The 26,871-nt window shown below is 41.9% G+C and overlaps 1 protein-coding gene across 2 annotated transcripts in view; it reads right to left on the bottom strand.

Annotated features, from left to right (window-relative positions):
* ADAMTSL3 (ADAMTS like 3) overlaps positions 1-26,871 on the bottom strand; it is a 392,111-nt gene that overhangs the window by 342,382 nt on the left and 22,858 nt on the right. For both annotated transcript variants that reach the window (XM_032174471.2, XM_032174470.2), the window contains exon 2: positions 1,737-1,856. In XM_032174471.2, the coding sequence (XP_032030362.1) occupies positions 1,737-1,856 (120 nt within the window). The remainder of the gene's footprint in view (positions 1-1,736; positions 1,857-26,871) is intronic.

Below are 26,871 nucleotides of genomic sequence, written 5' to 3'. Positions count from 1 at the left end.
CTTTTTAATTATAAAATGCATAGCTTGGTATTTTCCAGACACCCGCTTTTATCCTTTATGGCCCTCTCAATTAGTTCCTCTGAAGTTCTCATATGAAAACCTGTTGGATTATTGATTTCTGGATTAAAAGGAGCTATAAATTATAGACCCTCTCAAAATTCATCAAGGGAAGGAGGAAGGCAGAAAGTGACTTAATGATGTTTTAGCCCCTATTAGCAACCAGGCCCAAATGTTTGGGCTCTGCAATGCAAATACAGAATTATTCCCCAGCCCAGCCCTGCTCCCCACAATGACTAGTAATGCACTCACTCACTTTTAAAGTAACTTGAAAATATGATTGAATGTTGACATTTTCAGTAAGAAATTGGTCTCATCCCACTCCTGCCCCAGTGACCAGTGTGGCTCCCTGCCCACAGGGGTCTGGTGGGTCACAGCCCTGACCTTCACCCCAGTCCCAGCTCTGGAATTAAGCCCACCAAGGGTAGGTCACTGAGCAGCAGCCTCAAGGATGGAGAGTGTGCAGCGTCTCCCCCTGAGCTGGGAGATAGAGGACTGAGCAACAGACTCCTCTACCTGCCCTCTATGCTCCCATCTCCATCCTGCATCAGCCACTGACACTCTGCAAGACTTTAATCCTTCTCCCAGCCCACCTCCAGCACTCTGCCTAGCTCCAGCCAGCCCCCAGAACTGGGTCCTACTCCCTGTGGTCACATCTTGGATCTACCCATGTTGGCAGACTGAATTTCTCAGAGCTGTTCCTTTTCAGTACTGTCTTTTGCACCCTGACTAGGCTTTACCTAAATCAAACCAGGACGCACTGGCCTTTGGCTATACAGTTGAGGACAGCCCAGCTGGCCTCAGTCACTGGGCCATCTCCCTCCACTCTATCACGTACCATGGGAAGGTGATCTTGCCCCAGCTCCTCACCTTCACTTGGGCCCTATAGGTGCTGAGGTCTGCCAGATCCACCTAGGCCCTACATCATCTTAAAGTCCACCCTGGTTTGCTCAACTGCCCCATAAATTCAGGCTTTACCAGCTTTGCATTAGGCAAAGTTGAAACTCTCTGTTTCACCAAGTTGTGAGTGATTTCAAAGATGGATAATCTTAAATGCTATTATGGCATCAAGGTGAATTGAGGATGGAAGGGAATTACAACTTCCAGTGCTCAGCTTACACACGTCAGCCAGGCAAGGCCTTCTTCTCTAGTTAGCCTTCCTAAAATGATTTCAACACACACATACACACATACACACACACACACACACACACACACACTCTCAGACATATGCACACACAGGCATACACACTGTGTTCCTTTCTGAAAAGTAATCTTGGGGAAAAAAAGCATGCAACATTGGTGCTGGTAAAAGAAATGAAGTAAAAGCTGAGGGCAAAGAAGTAACACGTAAGCAGAAAACAGAATTTTGGATAATTTCAGAATTGAATCATTAATGTGGTGATAGCTAAGATGAACAAATCCATCATATATTTCTGATGAAATAAGAAAAAGTGATTTTTACACAAATGCAGAGAAAGAATTGCACCTTGTATAGGAAATTATATGCAAACATGGGCAATCCAGATGCTCTGGGATCTTTCGAGGGTGTCAAGGGTCTGTTGTACTTGTATTGCAAAGAGGAAAATATAGTTACTTTGAAGGTCTTTTAGAGACGCTGTTTCCTGACCACTGGCAAACAGCAAAGCCAAAGGTAGATCCTTGTCCAATGTTCTTACCTGGTCATCATAGCGATAAGTGAGGAACTGCTCCCCTGTTGTGTCTTCCAGAAAACTTCCCTGAGGAGAGAGTGCAAACTCGGGAAGGAAATAGGCTCCAGGAGATTTCTCAGCTGTGGTCTGAAAAACAAGATCATCTGGTCACAAATAAGGCTCCAGTAAGGACCTCCTGACAAGTGAAGTCCAAGGCCATTCCAGGAGAATCCACCATTAAAAGCTGTACCAAGAAACAAAAAGGGAAGTGCCCTCTCTTGGCAAAGACCAAGGTGAGGCACACCAGGTGTGTCGGTGCACTGTTAGGCCAGGATATCACAGTGGCCCGAATCAAATTGGCAGCCGTGGCATTTATTCTCTGACACCTGCCTCTCTCCCCCTCCCCGCTACCTCTGCTCCCCATCTTCCAGCAATTCAGCCACAGAGTAGTTAACTTTGTCTTGTTGTTGCAAATCTATTGTTTTTAGGATTTTCTTTTCTTCTTCCTTTCTTCCGTTTTTTCTTTTTTTTTTTTTTGGCAAAGGAGTGGGAAACAAAAATTTTCTCCCATACTACAACAAAAATGCACTTCACTGTAGAAACTTTAGAACATACAAATGAGCACAAAAGAAAATAAAATCACTCATAATCTTTTCAACCTGTAATAACCACTTTTAATTGTTTTGGTGTATTTCCTTTGAGACTTTTTCTTCATAATGCTTTGTTTAAAAATCCAAGCTTAAATAAACATGCATATTGTAGACTGTGTTTAGTTCATGGAAAGCTCATACCCCAGTCCGTCTTCATGCTGCTGATAACTACATACCCAAGACTGGGAAGAAAAAGAGGTTTAATTGGACTTAGAGTTCCACATGGCTGAGGAGGCCTCAGTATCATGGCAGGAGGTGAAAGGCACTTCTGACATGACGGCCACAAGAGAAAATGAGAGGGATGCAAAAGCAGAAACTCTTGATAAAACCATCAGATCTCGTGAGACTTATTCACTATCACAACAACAGTATGGGGGAAACTGCCCCCATGATTCAAATTATCTCCCACCAGGTCCCTCCCACAACATGTGGGAATTATAGGAGTACAATTCAAGATGAGATTTGAGTGGGGACACAGAGCCAAACCATATCACTCCACCCCTGGCCCCTCCAAATCTCATGTCCTCACATTTCAAAACCAATCATGCCTTCCCAACAGTACCCCAAAGTCTTAACTAATTTCAGCATTAACCAAAAAGTCCACAGTCCAAAGTCTCATTTGAGACAAGGCAAGTCACTTCTGCCTATGAGCCTGTAAATTCAAAAGCAAGCTAGTTACTTCCTAGATACAATGAGGGTATAGGTATTAGGTAAATACAGCCATTCCAAATGGGAGAAATTGGCCAAAACAAAGGGGTTGCAGGGCACATGCAAGTCCAAAATCTAGTGGGGCAGTCAAATTTTAAAGCTCCAAAATGATCTCCTTTAACTCCAGGTCTCATATCCAGGTCACGCTGAGGCAAGTGGTGGGTTCTCATGGTCTTGGGCAGCTCCACCCTTGTGGCTTTTCAGGGTACAGCCTCTCTCCCAGCTGTTTTCATGGCAGGCGTTGAATGTCTGTGGCTCTTTGAGGAACATGGTCCAAGCTGTCAGTGGATCTACCATTCTGGGGTCTGGAGGACAGTAGCCCTCTTCTCACAGCTCCACTAGGCAGTGCCCCAGCAGGAACTCTGTATGGGGGCTCCGACCCCACATTTCCCTTCCTCATTGCTATAGCACAGGTTCTTCATGAGGGCCCCGCCCCTGCAGCAAACTTTTGCCTGGGCATCCAGGTGTTTCCATACATCCTCTGAAATCTGGGCAGAGGTTCCCAAACCTCAATTATTGACTTCTGTTGCAGGCTCAACATCACATGGAAGATGCCAAGACTTGGGGCTTCCACCCTCTGAAGCCACAGCCTGAGCTCTACATTGGCCCCTTTCAGCCATAGCTGGAGCAGCTGGGACACAGGACACCAGGTCCCTAGGCTGCACACAGCAAAGGAACCCAGGGCTCAGCCCACAAAACCACTATTTCCTTCTGGGCCTCCAGGTCCATAATGGGAGGGGCTGCCATGAAAGTCTCTGACATGCCCTGGAGACATTTTCTCCATAGTTCTGGGAATTAGCATTAGGCTCCTTACTACTTATGGAAATTTCTGCAGCCAGCTTGAATTTCTCCCCAGGAAATGGGTTTTTCTTTTCTATTGCATAGTCGGGCTGCAAATTTTCTGAACGTTTATGTTCTGTTTTCCTTTTTAAACTGAATGCCTTTAACAGTATCCAAGTCACCTCTTGAATGCTTTGCTGCTTAGAAATTTCTTGCACCGGGTACCCTAAATCTTCTCTCTCAAGTTCAAAGTTCCACAAATCTCTAGGGCAGGGGCAAAATGCCACCAGTCTCTTTGCCAAAACATAACAAGAGTCACCTTTGCTCCAGTTCCCAAGAAGTTGCTCATTTCTATCTGAGACCACCTCAGCCTGGACCTTTTCATTCATATCATTATCGGCATTTTGGTAAAGGCAATCAGCAAGTCTCTAGGGAGATCCAAACTTTCCCACATTTTCCTGTCTTCTTCTGAGCCCTCCAAACTGTTCCAAGCTCTGCTTGTTACCCAGTTCCAAAGTTGCTTCTATATTTTCAGGTATCTTTTCAGCAGCACCCCATTCTACTGGTGCCAATTTACTGTATTAGTCCAATTTCATGCTGCTGGTAAAGACATACCCGAGACTGGGAAGAAAAAGAGGTTTAATCGGACTTACAGTTACACATGGCTGGGGAGGCCTCAGAATCACGGCAGGAAGCAAAAGGCACTTCTTACATGATGGCGGAAAGAGAAAATGAAGGGATGCAAAAGTGGAAACCATTGATAAAGCCATCAAATCTTGTGAGACTTATTCACTGCCATGAGAACAGTATGGGGGAAACTTCCCCCATGATTCAAATTATCTCCCCCCAGGTATCTCCCACAGCATGTGGGAATTATGGGAGCACAACTGAAGATGAGATTTGGGTGGGGACACAGAACAAAACCATATTACCTGGCATCTGAATCACTGGACATAAATCACAACGGTTGGAGTCTGAGGGGGTCAGAAAGGACACCCTCTTTGGGGGAATATGGCTGGGATATGATGACCCAATAGACTAGCTACCATCACACTATCACCCGCCTCCTGGGAGGGCCTGTCCAAGGGAAGATTGAGCAGGTAGAGGGTTTACCAGGATCACTGCCTTGATTGCTTCAAGGAGGAAAGTAATAAAGGAGACAGAATCTGCAGTGATTAGCCCCATCCAGTCAAAAATACGTGGATCTGTGACTATACCCCCGACTGGATACCTCATTCCCCCTGTTGGAAAGAAATGAGTCAGAAATAAAGTAAGAGGCCACAGGTGTTACTCTAAGAAAATTGCTCTCTGCAAACAGGAGGAGCAGGGAATAAACATATTCCTCTGACACCTCTGCTGCTCCAATGGACTCATTCTCAAACTGCAGCAGGAACTATAGTTTATGCCAAAACATCCCTCTGAATACTGTGTTTTAGAAAGGGAAATCAACATCATTCTGTCAAGGAATATAGAAGAGATAACTCCACTAGACTAGATGGCTTAGATAGCACTAGGCTGTTAAAATAATTTGAAGATTTTCTTATTAAATTTCATTTATGTGAGAGATTTAGCACCACTATTGTTAATTGCTCTTACTGGCTTCAATCATCACTTTATTTTTTTTACTTTAATTTTTTTTAGACGGAGTCTTGCTCTGTCACCCAGGCTGGAATTAAGTGACGTGATTTCAGCTCACTGCAATCTCCGCCTCACAGGTTCAAGCAATTCTCCTGCCTCAGCCTTCCTAGTAGCTGGGATTACACGTGCCCACCACCATGACTGGATAATTTTTGTATTTTTAGTAGAGATGGGGTTTCACCATGTTGGCCAGGCTGGTCTCGAACACCTGACCTCAGGCGACCTGCCCGCCTTGGCCTCCCAAAGTGCTGGGATTACAGGTATGAGCCACTGCACCCAGCCAGAATCATCATTTTAAATACCTAAAGAGACCTTAGAAGTCATGTAGGTCACCAGGCGCGGTGGCTCACGCCTGTAATCCCAGCACTTTGGGAGGCCGAGGTGGGCAGATCATGAGGTCAGGAGATCGAGACCATCCTGGCTAACACAGTGAAACCCTGTCTCTACTAAAAATACAAAAAAAAAAAAAAAAATTAGCCAGGCACGGTGGCAGGCGCCTGTAGTCCCAGCTATTCGGGAGGCTGAGGCAGGAAAATGGCGTGAACCTGGGAGGCGGAGCTTGCAGTGAGCTGACATTGCACCACTGCACTCCAGCCTGGGCAACAGAGCCAGACTCCGTCTCAAAAAAAAAGAAGTCATGTAGGTCAAACTCCTTATTTTAAAAATGAGTAAACTGTAGCTCTGAGAGTTAGGAGACTTACCAATCACCAAATCTGACAGTGACTATTCCTGGCACACAAAAAAAGAGCAAGTGCAAAAGCCCTAAAATAGAAAGGAAGTCAGTGAGTTTGAGGAACAGACACAGGCTTACAGCCAAGGCTGGAACTTGTTAGTAGCCATGTGCCAATACCTGGACAGATCCATTTACCAGAGTGGAAGCAGTCAAAGATCGCCGACTTAAAACAGCTTCCCGCATATAGTGGACCTTCCAGTGTGATGCTTATATTTAGTTGACCATGCATTCAACACATATTTATTGAGCACCTAGTATATGCCTAGCACAGTTCTCAGTGCGATAGATACAATGAGGAACAACAAAGATCAGGTTCCTATTTTCATGGAGGTTACATCCTAGAGGTGGAGATACACAGTAAAATAAGCAAACAAATACATAAATAAGAAAACTAACATTCTAAGTTCTAAAGGAAATAAACAAGATGATATGAGAATAATGTTGGGAGAGGACTGTTCAATTTTAGATAAGATGGTCAAAAAAGGCATCCATGGGAAGATAAGATTTCAGATGATACCTCAAACAGGAGGAGCCAGCTATGGAAAAAGCTAAGGATGAGTATTACCAGCAAAAAAAGAGCAAGTACAAAAGCTCCAAAGTGGAAAGGAAGTCAGTGAATTGGAAGAACTAGAGTGTGGCTGGATTCAGTGCGGACAAGTAAGAGTGGCACGAAATGGATAAAGAAGGAAGGGAAAAGCCACCCAAGACATTTAAAGCCTTACGGTAAGGGACGGAGAACAACAGAAGAGTATTTAAACAACACTGACTGCTTTGTGGAGACTGAGCTAGAAGGAGGCAAAGTGGAATCATAAAGACTAGTTGGAAGGCTGTTGGTACTAACCCAGGTGAGAAGGGATGGTTCCTTGGACTGGGATGATGGCAGTAGAGAAGGAGAGAGGTGCATGGATTAGAAGTAGAACCAACAAAGCTTTCTGATGAGGGAGGAAAAGGGAGGAATCAAGGATGACTTCTGGGTTTTTGGCTTGAGCAATGGCTGTAAAGGAATTGTAATGGATGGATAGCCCTGAGGCAGAAACTGATTTGTTGGTGAGGATGGAGTCAATAGTTCTGTTTGAGTCATGTTAAGTTGGAGGTGTCCATAAAACATCTGTGTGAAGAGCTTGAGTTTGCCATTCAATATGCAAGTCCAGAGCTCAGAAAGGAAATCTGATGCTGGAGATAGGGATTTGGAAGTCATCACTTACATTTTCATAATGTATGTATGTATGTATGTATGTATGTATGTATATTTATATATATTTACACCCATTATACCAGAAAAGCCACTCCCTAGAGAAAGAGTTTGGCAGGCAAGAGGGCTTTGCCTGACACCCTCAATTCTAATATTTGAAATTAAGTAGAAGAGGAGGAGCAAGCAGAAGAGACTAAAAGTGAACATCAATTAGAGTAGAATAAAAAGGAAAAAACCCTATATTAGGTCATGGGAAGATTTAGTGTAGAAGAGAATAGTCAAGTGTCTTGAATGCTGCTAAGAAATTGAGGAAGATGAGGCCAGAGAAGTATCCCTTGGATCTAGCAACAGGGAAGTCAACGTTGACTTTGACAAGGGTAGTTATGGTGCAGTTTTTCTTAGAAAAATTGGGGCTTCCCTTAGGAGAAATGGCTGAGTTCACACACGGCTTCAGAAAGCAAGCATCATACTAAACATGCGTTTGCCATTTCCAGCCAGATGGAAGTTGACTTCCTAAATGTCAGGAAGACTCAGTGGCATGTGGCCCTTCACAGGATGGGGTGACCAAAGAGGTCAGGGCCCTTAAGTAGCAAAAGTTGGAGGGAAAGCAGGAGGAACAAGCCTGGATCAGGAAGTGTGCGATCTTCCCAGGGCACTGAGCCAGGACTAGGAGTGAAGCTGCCAAAATGCATCATCTCCACCAGCCACTGTCCACAGCTGCTGAGTCACCAGGGACGAGGTCAGGAAGAATCCAGACAGCACCTCTAGGGACTATGAATATGAGACTTGGGGATACAGCTGTGTCTCCACATCCCCATTCAGCTGAAGGATTTGACTTGAGCAGGAGGAAGCGTATATGGGATGGCTATTCAAGGACAAGAGATGAGCATTCTAGACCTTGATCTACACATTGTAAAGGGTCAAGAATAACTATGAAAGCTGGGTGAAAGTTCTGCTTGATTGTGATATTATGATACAATAGAAATATATATGTAGCCTCTGACTAAGGTTCTTGACATAGAGCTCCTAAAATCCTTGTAATTTTGTGAGCAATAGGGGCCATAGGAGAATCTTTTGTTCTACTACTTGGTCTTTGACTGCAGTTCCTGACACAGAGCTCCTAAGGCTTTGTGATTTCCTGAGTGACAGGGGCATCTGACTCAGCCCCTAAATTCCTTGGAATTTCCTGGGTGCTAGAAGTATCTTTTGTTCTAATGAGGGGACTCTTGGTGGACCCCTGGATAGCCTCAGGATGGGGGCTGGTTGCCAGGGGAGCCAATCATGTGATTAGAGGGTTGGAACTTTCAGTCCTCACCCCCAACCTCTGGTGAAGGGAGAGGTGCTGAAAGTTGAGCTGATACCAATGGCCAATGAGGTAATCAACCACGCCTGGGTAATGAAGCCTCCATGAAAACTCAGAAGGATTGGGTTCAGGGAGTTTCTGAGTTGGTGAACATATCTGTGTGCCTGGAGGAGGCACACCCCAACTCCTGCACTTGGGACCTCCTTCCAGACCTCACCCTACGTATCTCTTCATCTGGGCATTCATCTTTATCCTTTATTGTATCCCTTTATAAGCTAGAAAATGTAAGTAAAGTGTTTCATTTAGCTCTCCAAGCTACTCGGGCAAATTAGTCAAAGCCAAGGAGAGGCTCAATTTATGGCCTGTTTGTCAGAAGTATTAGTGATAACCTATACTCAACCTACTGCTTGAGATTGGCGTCTGAAGTAGAGGGCAGTCTTGTGGGATGGAGCCCTTAACCTGTGGGGTCTGATGCTATTTCTAGGTAAATAGTCTCAGAATTGAACTGAAATAGAGGATACCCAGTGGTGTCCAGTGAAGAATAGCTTTCTGTGTACAGAAATATCTCCACACAAGTGCTGTGTTGAGTGGAAAATAGAGTATGAAAAAACACTTTAGTTTTTTGTTTTTTCCTATTTCTCAGATTGACGTAATGGGAAGAGACAGAAGCAGGGGAGAAGAGGGTATTCCTAGAGTCAAGAGCAGAATTCAATGTGCCTCAAAAGTTAAGTAGTCACCAGTTAAAACAAACACAATGTGATTCCCATTGCAATTAAACAAGCCAGTCTGAACACTTCTCCTGACCTGGTGTGAGCTCTCACACCCATCTCTCTCCAGAGCACAAACACAGCCAAATATCACACCGCTAACGTCTACAGAACCACGGTCAGTGAAGGGACCTAGCCTCTCTCCCACATGCCGTTGCTAAGCCATGTCACCGCACTCTGGATTGAGAGCCCAACTGCACGCCTTCCTGCCATTCACTTTCTCTTTAGATTTGGCATCTCAAGGCTGTTTTAGATCTGGACTCCATTTATCAGGATATGTGGCACTCTCCCCCTGCTTCACGTCAGCCCAAATTTGTGGGGCATGCTCACAATCTGCATCCTTGTCACTGCTACAAACACTGAACAGGAATAGGGCTGGGCCTGAGCCCTCTACCTGTTCCTCATTTGCCATGTCGTCATCTTGGCCACTAAGGATTCAAGGAATACACTGTCAGATGCTTCAAATCTACACTGACAGACAACACAGGAAGGTAAGATGCTAGATGGAAGAACTGAGATTCCAACAGATTTTAACAGGTTGGGCAAAGGCTAAATGCCAAGAAGGCAAAGCTCTGAGCCATTATTGCTGGACTCTTCCCATGACACCAGCGCTTAGCCAGACACCATGTAAGGTCACTGTCAGGAATATTAATGCACAGGTAGGCCTATCTCTATTAACAGCAACCAAAGCAGGGCGCGGTGACTCATGCCTGTAATCCCAGCACTTAGGGAAGCCGAGGCAGGAGGATCACTTGAGTCCAGGAGGTCAAGGCCGCACTGCAGTGAGCCATGATCATGTCACCACACTCCAGCCTGGGTGACAAACCAAGATCAGCCAGGAAGACTTTAGTATTTGAATGGGAAGTTAGGATCACTCCCACAAGTGAAAGGTCCCTTTAAATGTCAATATTCCATGAGTCAGGAAGTGTACCTTCCAGGCAAATCAGGCAGAATTCCCAGGCTCAACGCCAGCCACAGTCTGCAAGGGATACATTCTCTGTATTCCTCTGGGGCCTCAGGGGGCTGTTCCCCCTGGCCTGGAGGGCACATGGGACTTTACAGTTTGTAGCTTCCAAGGCCCATGAGGGAAAGTCAAGTTAACCAGCAGTACTTAAACTCAGTGCACCAAACACATTTTTCTTCAAAAAAAAAACCATCATGTACATTTGGTTCCTTGAACCTGAAACAAAAGTTAAAAAATAAACCTTCTGGATCATTTTGGTTTTTTAAGTAGAATGCGGTCATTATGAGACTTTTCAGTCTTAAGTGTCCAAAACCTTCCTGATGAAATATAAAATACATTTACTTTGGCAGGATTGGAAGGGAGGGTTAAAAGAAAAGGACTTTTCACATTTTTTTCCAAGATAAAAAAAATTATTTCTAGGGATTTAAGATTCTTTTTCTCTGTTTACCATCAATTAATTATATGTTCTTCTAATATTGTTCATTTAAAAGACCTAACATTTCAATAATATCTGGATACACCTCAGCCAAAATACCATATAGTTTTGAACTTCAGCTTCACTCTGGGTCACATTTTCAAAAGAAATATGAGCCCCAGGCCCTTCTCCACCCCTCCTAGGTCAGTGAGGTGGGCAGGGCCTTGCGAGTGCCTCCCTTACTCAGAACGAGCTGTTTACATGGACAGGCTCCTGCCCCGAGTTTAAATCTATCACAGGAAGAATCTCTTTAGCAAACTGGAATTTTCATAGCACCACTCCTCCTTCAGCCACAAAACATGCATTTTCTCTGGAATTTTCTCTCTCCCTCTCTCTCCTTCCCTCCCCTTCTCAAAGACCCCCCCACCACACACACACACACACACACACACACACACACACTGCACACATACCACACATACAGAAAAAATACATAGCACACACTACACACACACACACACAAACATGTAACCACACATTACACATATACATACCACAAACATACCATACACACACAACACACATACACAAACACATATAACACATTACATACATACACCACATACCATACACACATGCACATACACAATCACATACCACACATTACACATATACACACACACCACAAACATACCCCCCCCACACACCACACACTATATATACACACACACCACAAATATACCACACATACACCAAATACCAGATGTACTCACACACCACACACTACACACCTAACACATACAATGCACACACACCACATACTACATACATACAAACACACCAAACATACTCCCCACACACCATCCATACACACCACACACCACACATACACACACATATACCACACACTACACACATACACACACACCACAAACGTATCATGCACATATCATGCACATCACATACTACATACATACACACACATACATACCTACACCACAAATATACCCCCCACACACACACCACACATACCACACACACCCCCCACACACTACATGCATGCACATGCCACAAATACACCAAATACATATACACCACATAGCACACACACTCTCACATCCCTAATTAGCACTGGCAAGCAGGGCCCAGAGTAATCAGTGAAAAGATCTTGCTAGAACACATTTCACCTTTCAGTTCCCCAAAAGGAGAAAACCTAAACATGGAGTTGTATGACTTCTCTACATATCTGAACGTTCTTTAGTGCTCAGCACTGGGCTTTACACATGGAAGACCTTCAGTAACTAACATCTTTCCTAGGAAAGCCAGCCCAGGTTGGCCCTCTCCCCGCAGAGCCTGCATGCCTGCTGTCTGAATATTCTCTGCACCACAGAAGGCCCAAAGGCTCTGGCTGAGTAGCATGCTGGCATTTCACAAGGGGTTATTTAAAAACTCGACTATTCCTCCGAATGGGGAGCGGAAAGAAAGCCTTGCCCTGCCAATATACACAATGCAGATCCTCTTTCCCTAGAGCCCGCCCCCAAAAAATTTTACTTAAGAGTCCATTTTTCAAGACCTTGAAGTAGGCTGACCTATTGGAAACAGCCTCAATTAGCAAAATGTCACATGGAAATAAGTCTACTTTAAAGTTCCCCAGGAAAAAAACTGAAAATAGTATTCTATGAACAGGGCTCCACCGCTAGAGAAAAAAATGAGGTGTTTGTCTCAAATCTTGATAAATTGTAAACTCCCTACCTCACTCTCCGCCAGCCTCCCCCTCCTCCTGGTCTAGCCACTTGGTGAGGGGTGACACCATTCCCACCAAAGCACTCAGGAGAGAAGAGAATGCTGGTTATTTGTTATTCGACGGGCATGAGTCACTGTTGGTGAGAGGAAGTGCTGTTGGTGAGAGCCACCAGAAAAAGTGCGGTGCAGAAGTGAGGTGTTTTCTGGTGGATCTTGGTTTTTCCCAAAAATCGCTTCCACGCCCTGACAGGAATTCCGTGTTGAAGAAGAACATGCTCTCAGGGCCCCATCTAGGCAGTGGAATCTGCACTTTGATCCTCAAGTGAAGCATGTATTTTCCCACAGCCTCTTCACCACTAACACTCATCATTATCTCTCTGGCAGAGAAAAGGCATCTTTGTCTTTTAAATTAAGTACAAATAAATATTTTATGTTACCCAAATGGTTGCGGGGGGAGAATCTCAAAAGCATGGAGTGTTAGGTTAATTCTTGGGGTTCACAGGGCCCATTCAATCACTCAGCATATGTTTATTAAGCACCTACTATGTGCCAAGTACTGTTTTTGATACTGAGAGTTCAACAGTCAACAAAACAGACAAGAATCACTTTTCCCAAGGAGCTCATATTCTAACTTGGGGAAGCAGAAATAAACACAACAGAGAAGTAAATTGCATACTATGTCATATGGGAAAAGGAAATCCAAAGTGCTGGGGGATGGGGTATAAATTGCAGCTTTAAATAGAGTGTTCAGGGCAGACCAGAGTAGGTCTAGGTTCCTTAAAGAATCACTTTTTTTTTTTTCTGATTATCTAAACTGACAAGTTGGATCTTGCCATCTTCCTTGGAGATTTCAAAGGGTCTACACTCTCTAGGAACCTGGCTGGGACCTGCAGGACTCTGGAGTCCATCTGCCTCTAACCAAGGCAGTAGAGTGATCCTTTCCTCCTTGGTCCAAGTACTCTGCCTCCACAGCCCTCCAGCTCCAGCCTGGCCAGGCCCAAGCATGGCTGCTCCCCAAGCACCTCCTGCCTCCTGGACCAGCGGGGGCCTCTGCCATCCTGCTGTCCCTGGCTGTTCTCCTGGCCATGCTTCTGCCCAGTGAGACATAGCCCAACAATGCTCACACCTTATAACACCAGTGCAACCGACATATGCAGAAAACATCCACATGTCAACAACTGATTAATTATGCAGACATGATGTTCTTGTTGCCAACCTCAGAGACCATTACTGAGTATCAGACAAATCTGTGTATATTCTCACACGTGCATTTGCGTTAATTCAGTAGCAAAAAAAATAAAAAAGAAGAAAGAAAGAAAAAAAAGCGTTACCAGCTCTTCCCAATTTGGCAATGAGACACCACCCAACCTGACAAAGTCCAGAAACACGTCGGGGACATATTCATGTTTATTCAAGGTCTTTCTCACCCCTACAGCTTTATTTCTTTCAGGAAACAGCTCGTCTGTGTGGCTGAAATCATGCAGGCTTTCAAAATGCAGCCTTCCAAGAGAAGAAAAAGACAGAAATGTGCTGTTTGCACATACTCCGAAAAACATTTATATTCATCATAAGCTGGTTTGTTTTTCTAAGCTTTTCAGGGCAGGAAGTGTTCAGTGCGAACACATCAGTGGAGCTGCCAGATTTGCTGTTTGGATGCTCATGGCTTTCAAAACTCTTTTTTTTTTTTTTTGAGACGGAGTCTCGCTCTGTCGCCCAGGCTGGAGTGCAGTGGTGTGATCTCAGCTCACTGCAAACTCTGCCTCTCGGGTTCATGCCATTCTCCTGCCTCAGCCTCCCCAGTAGCTGGGGCTACAGGTGTCCGCCACCACGCCCAGCTAATTTTTTGTATTTTTCAGTAGAGATGGGGTTTCACTGTGTTAGCCAGGATGGTCTCGATCTCCTGACCTCGTGATCCACCCACCTCAGCCTCCCAAAGTGCTGGGATTACAGGTGTGAGCCACCGTGCCCAGCCTCAAAACTCTTAAACAAGCAAGACGATAGGAAGACAGAGATTTAGAGTCAGGGTATCTTTGTTCAATGTATATAAAATGGCATCACTTTCATTTCTATAAACCACAAAAAAAAAAATCCTTCGGGGTTAGCAGAACATATTAAAAGACTTCTTAAAAAAAAAAGGTGATGCTTTTATAATATCAAGATGCCAACATCAACTCCTGCAATACAATGGTAATGAAGCCATATTGGAGTCATAAATCAGCAGGAAAAAAAAAAACTGTTACAAACATACTATCTTTTGTTAAAAGAAAAAAAAAAGAAGAATGCAAACTACCGTCTCTGATCCAAGCAGTGTGTTGGGTGCGATACTGGTTTCTGATTTTAAGTTGGCATATTTTAAGGTATACTTTAAATTTCTTAATATATGGAATTATGAATACTTTTCTTTTGGTTGTTTAAAACATCATCATACCATTCTATATTTATTTGACATGAAAATGTCACTTGGAGGCTGGCCGTCGTGGTTCACACCTGTAATCCCAGCACTTTGGGAGGCCAAAGCGGGCAGATTACTTGAGGTCAGGAGTTCGAGACCACCATGACCAACATGGTGAAACCCGTCTCTACTAAAAATACAAAAATTAGCTGGGCATGGTGGCAGGCGCCTGTAATCCCACCTACTCGGGAGGCTGAGGCAGGAGAATCGCTTGAACCTGGGAGGTGGAGGTTGCAATGAGCCAAGATCGCACCATTGCACTCCAGCCTAGGCAACAACGAAACTCCATCTCAAAATAAATAAATAAACAAAGAGAAGAAAACGTAACTTGGTTTTGGGTTTGAATAAACATTGGATTCATTGGTAGCAGATATCTGGAAAATCACACAAACTAGACAAACTTGGAGACACTGGACGTCTGTTATAATATATTGGGGATGGCTGCTCAAATTTCAAAAGGGAGCCAGACTTGCAGTTGGGAGCCCAAGTGCCCAACCCACCTCTGCAAGAAAGTGACCATATGGCTCCTGACATGACCTTTCAGGTCTCCAGGTCTTAGTCTCCACACTGCTAAAGGCGGGCATCATATTAGATGAACTCCAAAATCCTCCACAGCGGAAGGAAAGCCAGGCAGGAGGATGAAGGTGCAGTAATTTTGTCTCTCTACCTTATATTTTTTAATTACCAAAGTAATACCATTGATGTGAATTTAGAAAAAAAGTTGCCTGAGGAGAAAAATACCCAGCAGTCAAAAAATAAAACTCTGGTATCCTTTGTCATGAAAATCATTGCATTTTCTTAAATCAAAAGGAGGCGCAGGAGAGAAAAACTGCACAATGCCCCTTCACTGACTCAGAGCCCTCAGATAGAGCCACGCTCAGCTCAGTGATAAAAGGAAAATGTAGAATAACTTCATGATAAAAGAATCAACATTGAACACTAGCTTATTTCTTCATCCCACTGCTACTGGTGAGAGGAGGCAGCTTGCATATTTTGACAAGGCATATTTGTGCTCCCAAGGCTTCAGTTTCCTAAAATAATGTATATGATAGTGTTCTTTAAACTGTAAGAAGCTGTACAAATGTATGATATTATGATTGTTGTAATCACAAAGTTCTAAAGGCAAGGTTTTAACGTAAGCCTTAGTACTACTGTACAAGCATGTGTCTTGTCTGGTGCTAGCCATGAGAGACGGAACAAGACACTCCATGCTCCCATGGAACTCACTGTCTGGGATTGGGTGTGGAATGAGAAACAGACAAGCAAATAGGCAATTCTGAAGCTATGTGACAAGGACTATCCAAGACAGGGAAGAACAGAGTGCTAGGGGGGCACAGGAACATAAGTGTCACACATGGCTTTACAGAGGCAATGACCACAAAGCTGAGATGTAAAGAACAAGTGGGAATTAGACAGAAAAATAGAGAGGACAGAGGAACAGACCTTCTAGAACAACAGGGGCATAATGAACAACACAGGCAAGGACAGGAGACAGGGGCCAACACAGCTAAGGACAGGAGACAGGGGGCAACACAGGCAAGGACAGGAGACAGGGGGCAACACAGGCAAGGACAGGAGACAGGGGGCAACAGTCCAAGTTGCATGAACGGTGTGTAGCTCTGCAGAGCTGGATTCCACAATGTGGGGGAAGTTGGGAGAAGAGAAGTTGGAGAGGTAGGCATAGGGTGGATCCTGAAAGGGGTCTGGAAGGCAGAACATGAAGTCCGTGTTCATCCTGAGGAAGCACTGGAGAGATATTAAGTAGAGAAGTGAAATTATTATTATGAAGAATGGATGGGAGGGTAAGTGATACAGAAGGCAGGGAAACTAGTGAGGCCACTGTAACATTCCAGGAGACAAATGATGGGGCAACGAGGATTGAGAGGAAAATGAACCAGAACAAAGTAACATATCTCAGAACTCAAGAAAAAATTATCCTAATATATTTAAAATATTGGGACAAGTGGCAAAGTTTCAGACAAACTATGTAATTAACCAAAACTGACTCCAAATAGAAGAGGAAAATCTCAATAGTCCTTTAACCAATAAAGAAATGGAATCCGGTTTTTACATTCTTCCCATAAAGAAAAGAATACAACCACAAGGTTTTAGAGGTGTGTCCTACAAAACATGTGTGCTCTACACAACAGTCAAAGTATAAATAATTCTCATCTTTTAAAAAAAATCTCTTTCAAAGAATAGTAAAAGAAAGGAATACCCAATAATTCATCTTATGAGTTTATTCTGATCTTGAAAACAAAACCAAATAAGAAAAATAAAAGAAAAAATCACACATCAGTCTCACTCTAAAATGAAGGCAAATTTCTAAATAAAAGACAAAATAAATCTAACATTATACAAAAACAAACCATCAACAGTAGAATGAATCAATAAATCATGGTGTATTTATACACTGGAATACAACAGAGCAGTAAAAATGAGTGAGCTCAGCTTCACAGGTCAACAGAGATGAAATTTAAAACTACAATACTGAGCAGAATAGACAAGGTATGATTTCATTTGTATAAAATCCAAAACGGTGACAGCAACAAATGATATATTATTCAGGGATACATACTCAAATGGTAACTATAAAGATAAGGACGTATAAAAACAAAATTCACCTTTGCTGTGCTTACAACTGAGCAGAGAGTAAGAGAGAGTAAGGAAAAGTCATACAAGAAGCTTCACAGGTATTGATAATGTTCCATTTCCCAAGCTCCATGGTAGGTACCTACATGTTCACTATGTCATTATTACTGAGCCATCTTACGTATTGTTGTGCAATTGGGCACTACACAAATTTATATGGCCATCTTCCTTTAAACATCACGTTATATGAATTCTTTTGTATATACATTTTATAATAAAATAAGTTTTAGGCCAGGTGCGGTGGCTCACACCTGTAATCCCAACACCTTGGGAGGCCAAGACAGGTGGATCACTTGAGCCCAGGAGTTCAAGACCAGCCTGGGCAACATGGTGAAACCCCGTCTCTACAAAAAATGCAAAAACAAAAACAAAAAAATTAGCCTGCTGTGGTGGCACACACCTGTAGTCCCAGCTACCTGGGAGGCTGAGATGGGAGGACCGCCTGAGCCCAGGAGGTGGAAGCTGCAGTGAGCCAAGATCATGCCACTGCACTCTAGCCTGGCGACAGAGCAAGACCTTGTCTCAAAAAAAATTAATTTTGTTTTAAATCAGGCATGTGTGTGTGTGTGTGTGTGTGTGTGTGTGTGTGTGTGTCTATGCATGTGTATACTTAACACTAGATACAGTTTTTTTTGTATTAATGAGAAAGTGGTGAATTATTTAATAAATTCTTCAGCTCAATAGATAAATAAGGAGGAGGAAAATGAGTAAACACAGATCCTCCCTCAATGCACCTAAAACAATTCCATAGGAATAAAAGAACGTAAAGGTTAAAAATATATAAATATATATAATTTCACTATTTTCTAGAATCAAGAATTGCAAAAAAAAGAGTCTGTTATCAATCAGATTGTTTTCCCATTATGAGTTACTTTTCTTCATGTGGAGTTTTTGAACATATTTGTAACAGTTGATTTAAAGTATCTGTCTAATATGTCCAACATCTGGCTTCCTAAAAGACAGTTTTTATTAACGGCTTTCTTTTCATGTTATGGGCCATACTTTGCTGTTTCATTGTGTGCCTCATAACGTTTGGTTGAAAACTGGACAGTTTAAATAACGTAATATGGCAACTCTAGAAATCTTTTCATCTTCCTCCTTAGAAGTTAGAAATTTTACTGATTAAGTATATGTCTCAGTATGTGTCTTTTCTCATCAGTCCTGACTGTAAGCCAGAGAGTGCATCCTTTGAGATACAAGTCTTCCTTCATTCAAGGAAACTTTCTAACAGTTGTTTCATTATTGCCTCTTCTCCATCCATTCCTTTCCTCCTGCTGCTTCTATTGTTTGAACATTAAGGCTTATAAAACTGTTCTCCAAGTCTCTTAGCTTTTCCCTCATGCTTTACACTTTGTGGTTTTCCACTGTGTTAGATGGTATTTCCACCACTTGGCTTTCCTTCAACTCATCCACTGAATTTTTGCTTGGAAAATCTCATTTGATTTTTAGTTTAAGAAAGTGGTATTGGGCTGTAGTGGAATCTCCTTACATACTCTTAGTTGGTGGCTGTTCCAGTTTTCCTCCATCCCTGCCATCAGTACTGTTTCAATAAGAGCCGTCTGTTCTGGATATATGGCCTGTTATTCCTCCTTCTGGCTGCTATGCCCCCTAGGTGTGCTGCTTTCATATTCTTTCACGTACAGAATCTAAGAAGTAATATTGAAGGATATTTTGAAATCATATGTAGCTTATCAGTATGTTAACGGGGAGGGGGATAGCTGTAGGCTATGTAAAGATTAAACTCTACATTGGTTATCTCCTTGCAAGCAAAAGAGGACAGAGGACGTCACAGCTAGCTGTGGTCTGAGTGATGGAAGGAAGAAGATAGGGCAAGACATACTGATCCCACCTCTTCCCAAGAAGTCCTAAGAGCTGCACTGTTCAGTAGAGTAGCCAGTAGACACACATGGCCATTGCACATTCTAAATGCAGCTAGTCTGAATTGAGATGGGCTGAAAATGTAAAATAAGTACTTGATTTCAAAAGACTTAGTAGGACAAAAAGTAATGTAAAATATCTCATTTAGAATTTTCATATTGATTACATGTTGAAATAATATTTGGATATATTAAGTTAAATGAAATATGTTACTAAAATTAATTTTCACTTGTTACTTTCAACTTAATTTTATTTTATTTTATTTTAGAGACAGAGTTTCACGCTGCAGCCCAGGCTGAAGTGCAGTGGTACAATCACAGCTCACTGCAACTTCAAACTCCTGGGCTCAAGGGACTCCTCCACCTCAGCCTCCTAAGTAGCCAGGACAACAGGGACCTCCACTATGCCAGCTAACTGTTTGTTTGTTTGTTTGTTTGTTTGTAGAGACAGAGTCCTGCTGTGTTGCCCAGGCTCATCTCAAACTCCTCAACTCAAGCAGTCCTCTCATCTCAGCCCCTCAAAGCACTGGAATTACAGGTGTGAGCCACTGAACCCACCCCTTTTAGCTTATTTTAATATAGCTACTAGAAAATGTACAGTTATATATGTGGCTTGCATTATATTTTTATTGAACAGTGCTGCTATATAGGATCCTGGAGTAGTTCTTACTTCCCTAAAAGTTCTGAGGAGAAGGAAAGGCACTGACTTAAGTCAGGCAAGTGTTTCCAATACATTTTACTCACCAAGATGCAGTCTTTGGTTCAAGACTAAGGAGATGATACCTAAAGGGGCTTCACAAAAGAATAATCAAGACCTCATGGCATTGCAGACTCCATACCTAAGAAGGGATCCCACCCACACATCAATTATTAGCTCTGCCACCAACCTCAAACCACTGTGAAAAGACCTAACTGCAAGAACACAACACAGAAGAATCCCACAATGAAATTGAACAACTAAATCATTTGATTCCTGAGCAGGAAGCCATAAAACAAATGTTCTAACTGCAATGTTATGCATAACCCAAGACATGAAGCTTCTTCCATTTCTTCCATTTTTAGCAGCTGCAACTCAAGCATAATTCAAAGTGTGACTATATCTATTTCTGACACTTAGATGATATCTCATCGTTACCACAAATCTGTTTGTCCCCTCCCATAGCAAGTCGCTGCCCACAGTAAAACACTGACCAATATGATTGGTTGTGTTCAGGAGTAAGTGAAATGCAAATGAATCACAAAGCTGCTTGTGAGAAAACCGGTCTATACCCTTCTTTAAAAACAGCTTAGTTTTGATGAAAAGCGTCTTTAAGTGTTCAGCTGCTTGCCTGCATCTACTCAGAGGTCTGTGACAGGTTGTAAAAGAGAGACGTCTGCTACTTGGCTTAGGGCAGAAACCCAGGCTGTGGAGAAGAGGCCAGACCAGGAGGAAGGAGGAGGGAGGACGAGCTAGCTGCCAGCAAAAGGCTGGAAAGAGCCCATCGTGGGGTTTCTCCACATACCGGGGGAAGTCACAGGGAAAGGCAGTTTCATATTCCTGGGGCCTCACTTTCATTTTGCTGTCCTCAGGGAAGATAAAAGAGAAAGAAGAAACAGCTACCTTATTAAATGACTATGACATGCCAGGCATCTACTAGATGCTTGGCATAGTTTATCTAAATTAATCTTACATCAACCCTGCACAAGGAAGTTAATATCATCTCCGTTTGAGAAAGAGGGAAAGAAATGAGGTTCTGGAGGTAAAGAGAGCTGTCTAATATCACAGTTAGAATGTGACAGAGCCCATTGGAAAACTCATTCATTTCCTCTTCCCAGAGCCATACAGGATATAAAATAATTTTCCTTTGGGCAAAAAATAAATGAAGTTAAACATTTAGAAGAAAATATAAGAGGAAATCTTTGTGGCATCAAAGTAAGAAGGGATTTCTTTAAAAAGACACACAAAAAGGCAAACTATAAGAGACAAGATCAGTAATCATCCTTCCATTCACTGCTTCAACAAATATTTTTGAACATCTGACAGTTGTCACACACTGCCCCAGGCACCTAGGATACATCACTGAACAAAAGAGACCAAAAGCCCTGCTGTCCATGTCCAAGAGCTTATATTTCTAGAGAGAAACTACAATAAATACAAATAAACATTTTTGTTCACCATTAAAGATAAAAAAATACAGGCCAAAGACTGAGAAAAGGTATATAATCAACAAAGAATTTGTATCCAGAATACATAAATGATGTGTACAAATTAAAAGAAGGAAAAAACAAAAACAAAAAAACCCTTAAGGGCAAAAGAATAAGCAATTCACAGAAGTAGAAAGGCAAACGCCAGTAAACAGGAAAAGATGGGTATTTCACTAGTAATCAGGGCAATATAAATTATAATACTGAAGAGATACCATTTTATAACTATGAACTGGCAAAAATGAAAAAGCCTGACAATATCAAGTATTGAAGATAATATGGTACAACAAGGATTCTTAATTGTTCAGTTAAACTATACATTGTTGCCATATTTTACATAATAATTTTTCCAATAGCTAGTAAACCTGAAGATGGGTGCATCATTTCCCCCAGCAATTCCACTCCTAGGTATAGACCTTAGAAAAATGAATGTATAGGCCGGGCGCGGTGGCTCACGCTCTGAGGCAAGAATAGGTTAACCAGGAGGAGGACTTGCAGTGAGCCGAGATCGGCAATGCACCAGCCTGGGGGACAGGGAGATCCGTCTCAAAAAAAAAAAAAAAAAAAAATGAATGTATATAAAGAAGATATATAGAATTGTTTGTAAAAAACAAAATTGAAAAAAACTAAATGTACAACAGGAGAATAAAGAATTTTGATGTCTTCATACAGTGAAATACTACACAACAGTGAAAATAAGTGAATTAAAACTAAATTTAACAACATGAATAATCTCACTAACATAATGCCCAGTAATTGAAGCAAGTTACAGAATACTCACAGTATAATTTTACTTATATAAAGTGGGTTTTTTGGTTTGCCTTTTTTTCCCCCAGAGATGGGGTCTTGCTATGTTACCCAGGCTGGAGTGCAGTGGCTATTTACAGGTACAACTATGGCATACTACAGCCTCAAACTCCTGGCCTCAAGTAATCCTCCTCCCTCAGCCTCCCAAGTGGCTGGAACTTCAGGTCCTAGCCATTTATATAAAATTTTAAAAGTACAAAACAACAATGTATATTTTGTTTAGAAATATGTAGCAAAAGTATAAAGAAAAGGAAAGGAATTATAAACTTAAAATTCAGAATGGTCATTTCCCTCTGAAGACAAAAGGGAGAGAAAAAGGAAAATGTGGCTAGGGTTTTGTGTTGACAAAGTTTTATTTTGTAAACTGGGAGGTGGTAAATGTGTGTGTCTGTATTATTTATTTAATCCATTTAATTATTAACAAACTAAGCAGAAATCTCCAAAAACTTATAATATCTATGAGACATAAGCAAGGATGCTCAAAAGATAAATTAATGTTATCCTTGATAGGTTGTAAACAAGTAGTAATCTTTGCTTCAGGTTTTAAATCTACTATGAAGCTCTAAGGTTGGAATACCAACGTGAAGTTTTTAGCCGGGGACATATGTATGGCCTAAAATACTATTATGCAAGGGAGAAAACATAAATGTTTTTACTAAAAGCAGAATGAGAAAACAAAAACAAAATGATTAAGTGTCAGGCTGTCAAAGACTAAGCCAGATCTTTAAGATGTCTTAGGGAAAAACACAGCTGTATGAGAAAACAATAGCAGCTCCTATATGAGAAGCTCAGGTTTTGAAAGTATGAGACAAGTGTGGAAAGGGCCATGGAATGGAGCGCTACTGACCTTAGAGAATGAGGGTGTGAAGGAGGCGCTGGGTACAGTACTGGATGGACAGGGATTCCAGATGCAACGAGGCTGCCAGGAACTGTTCTCTGCTACTTAGGTCCTGTTGCCTACTTACCTCCTCAATTTGACGTGGACTTCTTCCAGACAGATATCATATGCTCAAACGAGTCCTCATTATGTCCCAGGATCTGCTCTAGATTGTGTGAGGGGCCCAAAGGTAAAATAGACATAGACCTCAAGGAATGGGGAAGAAAAGTCAAATGGGAAGTCCAACGAAGGAGAAAAGACATGTGTAGAAATAATTACATGGTGGGATACAAAAACGGGGAGATGTATGCCAGTGGGAGGATCGGGAAAGACTTTGTGGATGTCTTGAGTGTTGAAGGATAGCCAGGATTAACAACAGAGGGGCAGGGAGGAAGAGGAGGGGAAAATAAGAAGAGGAAAGCATGGAGCAGTGCAAGTTCAGTTTGACTACAGCCTGAATACACAATCGGCCACACTATTTGGAGGAAACAACAAGCCACATGCAAGGGCAAAGTAAAAACTCAGCAATAACCTATCTTGATGGCTGCACACAGAAGGTCTGAGCAAGTATCAACCATCTTTCATCCTCCGCACTAATGCTAGTTTCATCTTGGCTCAAAGGAATGACCAGTTTTGTTGAGCCAATGCCTTAAATTGAATGTGTGGCCAAAGTCCAAATATTTCCAAGTGAATTTCCTTGTACTCTTAAACCTCTGAAAAACATCAGGCAAGCTTTGATGGCCTGCCTGGGATGTCTTTCTCACCACTAGGCAGTTTAGTCCACCAGACAATAGGCTGGGTAATCACCCAGGGAGAAAAGTTGATGGGAGGCAAATCAGAATAGAGTCACATTTCTTTACGAGTTATAAACAACACATTTTTGTAACTGAAGAAATAAACATAGTTCACTTCTGAGAAAGCAAACATTTGTAGGAAAGTCATTAGATGACATCTGCTCTCTAATGGAAAATTTAAGGAAAACAGTGTGATTCAGGCCAAGCCAAGGGAAACACCAATTAGTATTATTTAGACTACGGCACTATCATGCTTCCCTGTACAATAAACAAACACTGAATCTCCTTACCCTTTAACACCAATGTTCTCCCATGAGACACCAACTTAGTTCCTCTTCCAATATACTAGTCATCAATCTACTCAGCCATTTGTGCCAACAGCAAGGACGAGTGACATTGGTAGGCTCTTCTGGCAGACCTAATGCATCTCAGAGAAAAAGGATTAAAAGAGATGGAATAGAAGAATGGGATGGTGAAAGAGTGAGATAAGACAGAGAAAGAGCAAAGGTAAATGCATCTAAGGTAGTGTGACAAGTAGAGTTCCCTACCTGCTACCTTCTGGTCTGGATACCACAGGTTTTCCAGAACAAAACATCTGGTGAGCTATAGGTGTAGATCTGCTATTAGTTCTGACCCTCACTTGTCCTATGAACCATGGGCAGGTCTGTCTCAGGCTCCATGATCTCTGATGTTCTCTTTTTCCCATCCCTGAGTCTCTAAATCAACTGGCCAACCATAAATTATGCCAGAGAGAATACAGAGAAGCCTGCTACATACAGCCAAGAGCCCTCTCCCAGGGTCACAGAGTCAAGATGCCAGCATTCAGGTAACTAAGATACCCAACCGTCTCTAGCCAGAAACCGTCCAAAACGACCGAAGAAAAACAGAACAATAGAATATCAAAAATAGTTCTGAAATTGGAAACAATGCCAACTATACGACACAAATTTTAAGGCGTTTTTGCTAGATCAAGTACAGGTAGGATCAAATAAAAAAAGAAGTCACTAAGGACAGATTTTTAAATGTCCATTCTTAGGAAAAGAGGAGCAATGTTATGGGAAGTAAATAAATAAAATTCTAGAAGTATCCTTGATATGGAGGGTTAGCAGCTGAAGACCATGACAGGGCACAGGGGAGACGGGAACACCTTCACTTGAGGTCTCTGTCTTTCTCTTACCATGCACCAACAGCAGTTAGGGAAATTGGGAAAGCAAGTGGACCACACCCAATGTGAGTCTGTAGTTAGGGCTGTCCGGGCTGTCCATGACCCCATCTTCCACAGCCAGCCCTTTTAGAGTGCTTTTCAAACTATTTAATGCACAGGCACTAACCAGAGAAATGTCAGCCAGAACTATTGATATGTCTAGGCTGGCAAATATTTGCCTAACATTAATCCCAAATCCATTCTTGATCATCTTAAAGATGAATTTCTAGGGCACAAAAGCAAACAATGGCAGATCTATGGTAGCCATTAGTGCTGCTCGCTAAATATTTTCAGTTCTCCTCCTGGGTCCATGATAGAAGTGCACGACCCCACCCCTTTGAAGTTGAGTATGTCCACATGACTTATTTTAACTAACAAAATATAAATGACGTGTCACCTCTATTCAGAAGTCTTTAAGATCAAGCACCCAATTTGCCACATTTTCTATTTTCCTCTGACATGGAAATCTGCAATGTTTCAGATGGCAACAGCACTGAGGAGAAATGTGATAGATATGTAAATGAACAAGAAAAAATCCTTTCTGTATTATGTCACTAAAATATGTTGATTATTTGTTACTGAAGCATGATCTAGCCTATTCTAGCTGGTATCAGATCCAAGGAAAAGTGTGCCTCCCAAGTTTGGGGAATACTGCAAATAGTGATAGGGCTATTGCAAATGCTTATTCAAGAATATGTAAACAGGAATAAAACCAACTTGAAAACTATGAGAATCTGTAGCATTAAAATAATAATAACATAATCTGTAAGAGAAAATTTTTTAAAATTTTATTCTAGAAAATAAATTTTGGATAACATTTGCTTTGAACTCTTAAGGAAATTAAAGAAAATATGACTTTTGAAAAATAAGACATGAATAATATCACGAACAATATCTTATTAAGACAAAATTTGAAATTTAAAAAAGAGCTGGTATAAAAAAATGAATGGAAATAATGTCTTAAAGCACCAGAAAAGGTACAGAGCAGAAATTACATTACAGAAAATTAAGAGTCAGTTAAGTAGCAGATCAGTGTGAGAATTAGGAATAAAAAGGAAAACACAAAAATTATAAAAGATGATTAAAGAGTACAATATCTACATACGGAAAATTGATGATCTTAAAGAAGGGAACAGAAAAACTAAAAGAGAAGAAAAGATATTTAAAGACATACTAGAAGAAAACATTCCTAAGTCAAAAAAAAAACACTAAAGTGTGCCAATCAAAAATCAGAACCTAGTCATATCTTAGTAAAAGTATCGAAATTATCAAAGATTATAAAAAAAGAATCTTGGATTATGGACAAAATGGTGTACACTCATATCCCCCTTGCCCATCACCCAAATACAACTAAACACCCTGGACATAATCGCACAAACAATCATAAGAAGAGCCTCTGAAAAGTAAAAAGAAGAGAAAAGA

This window comes from Hylobates moloch, unplaced genomic scaffold, assembly GCF_009828535.3.
Source record: "Hylobates moloch isolate HMO894 unplaced genomic scaffold, HMol_V3 SCAFFOLD_14, whole genome shotgun sequence".
In the NCBI taxonomy this organism is placed as follows: Eukaryota; Metazoa; Chordata; class Mammalia; order Primates; family Hylobatidae; genus Hylobates; species Hylobates moloch.
Note: the sequence above shows the minus strand (reverse complement) of the source record. Positions and strands in the feature narration are given on the sequence as shown.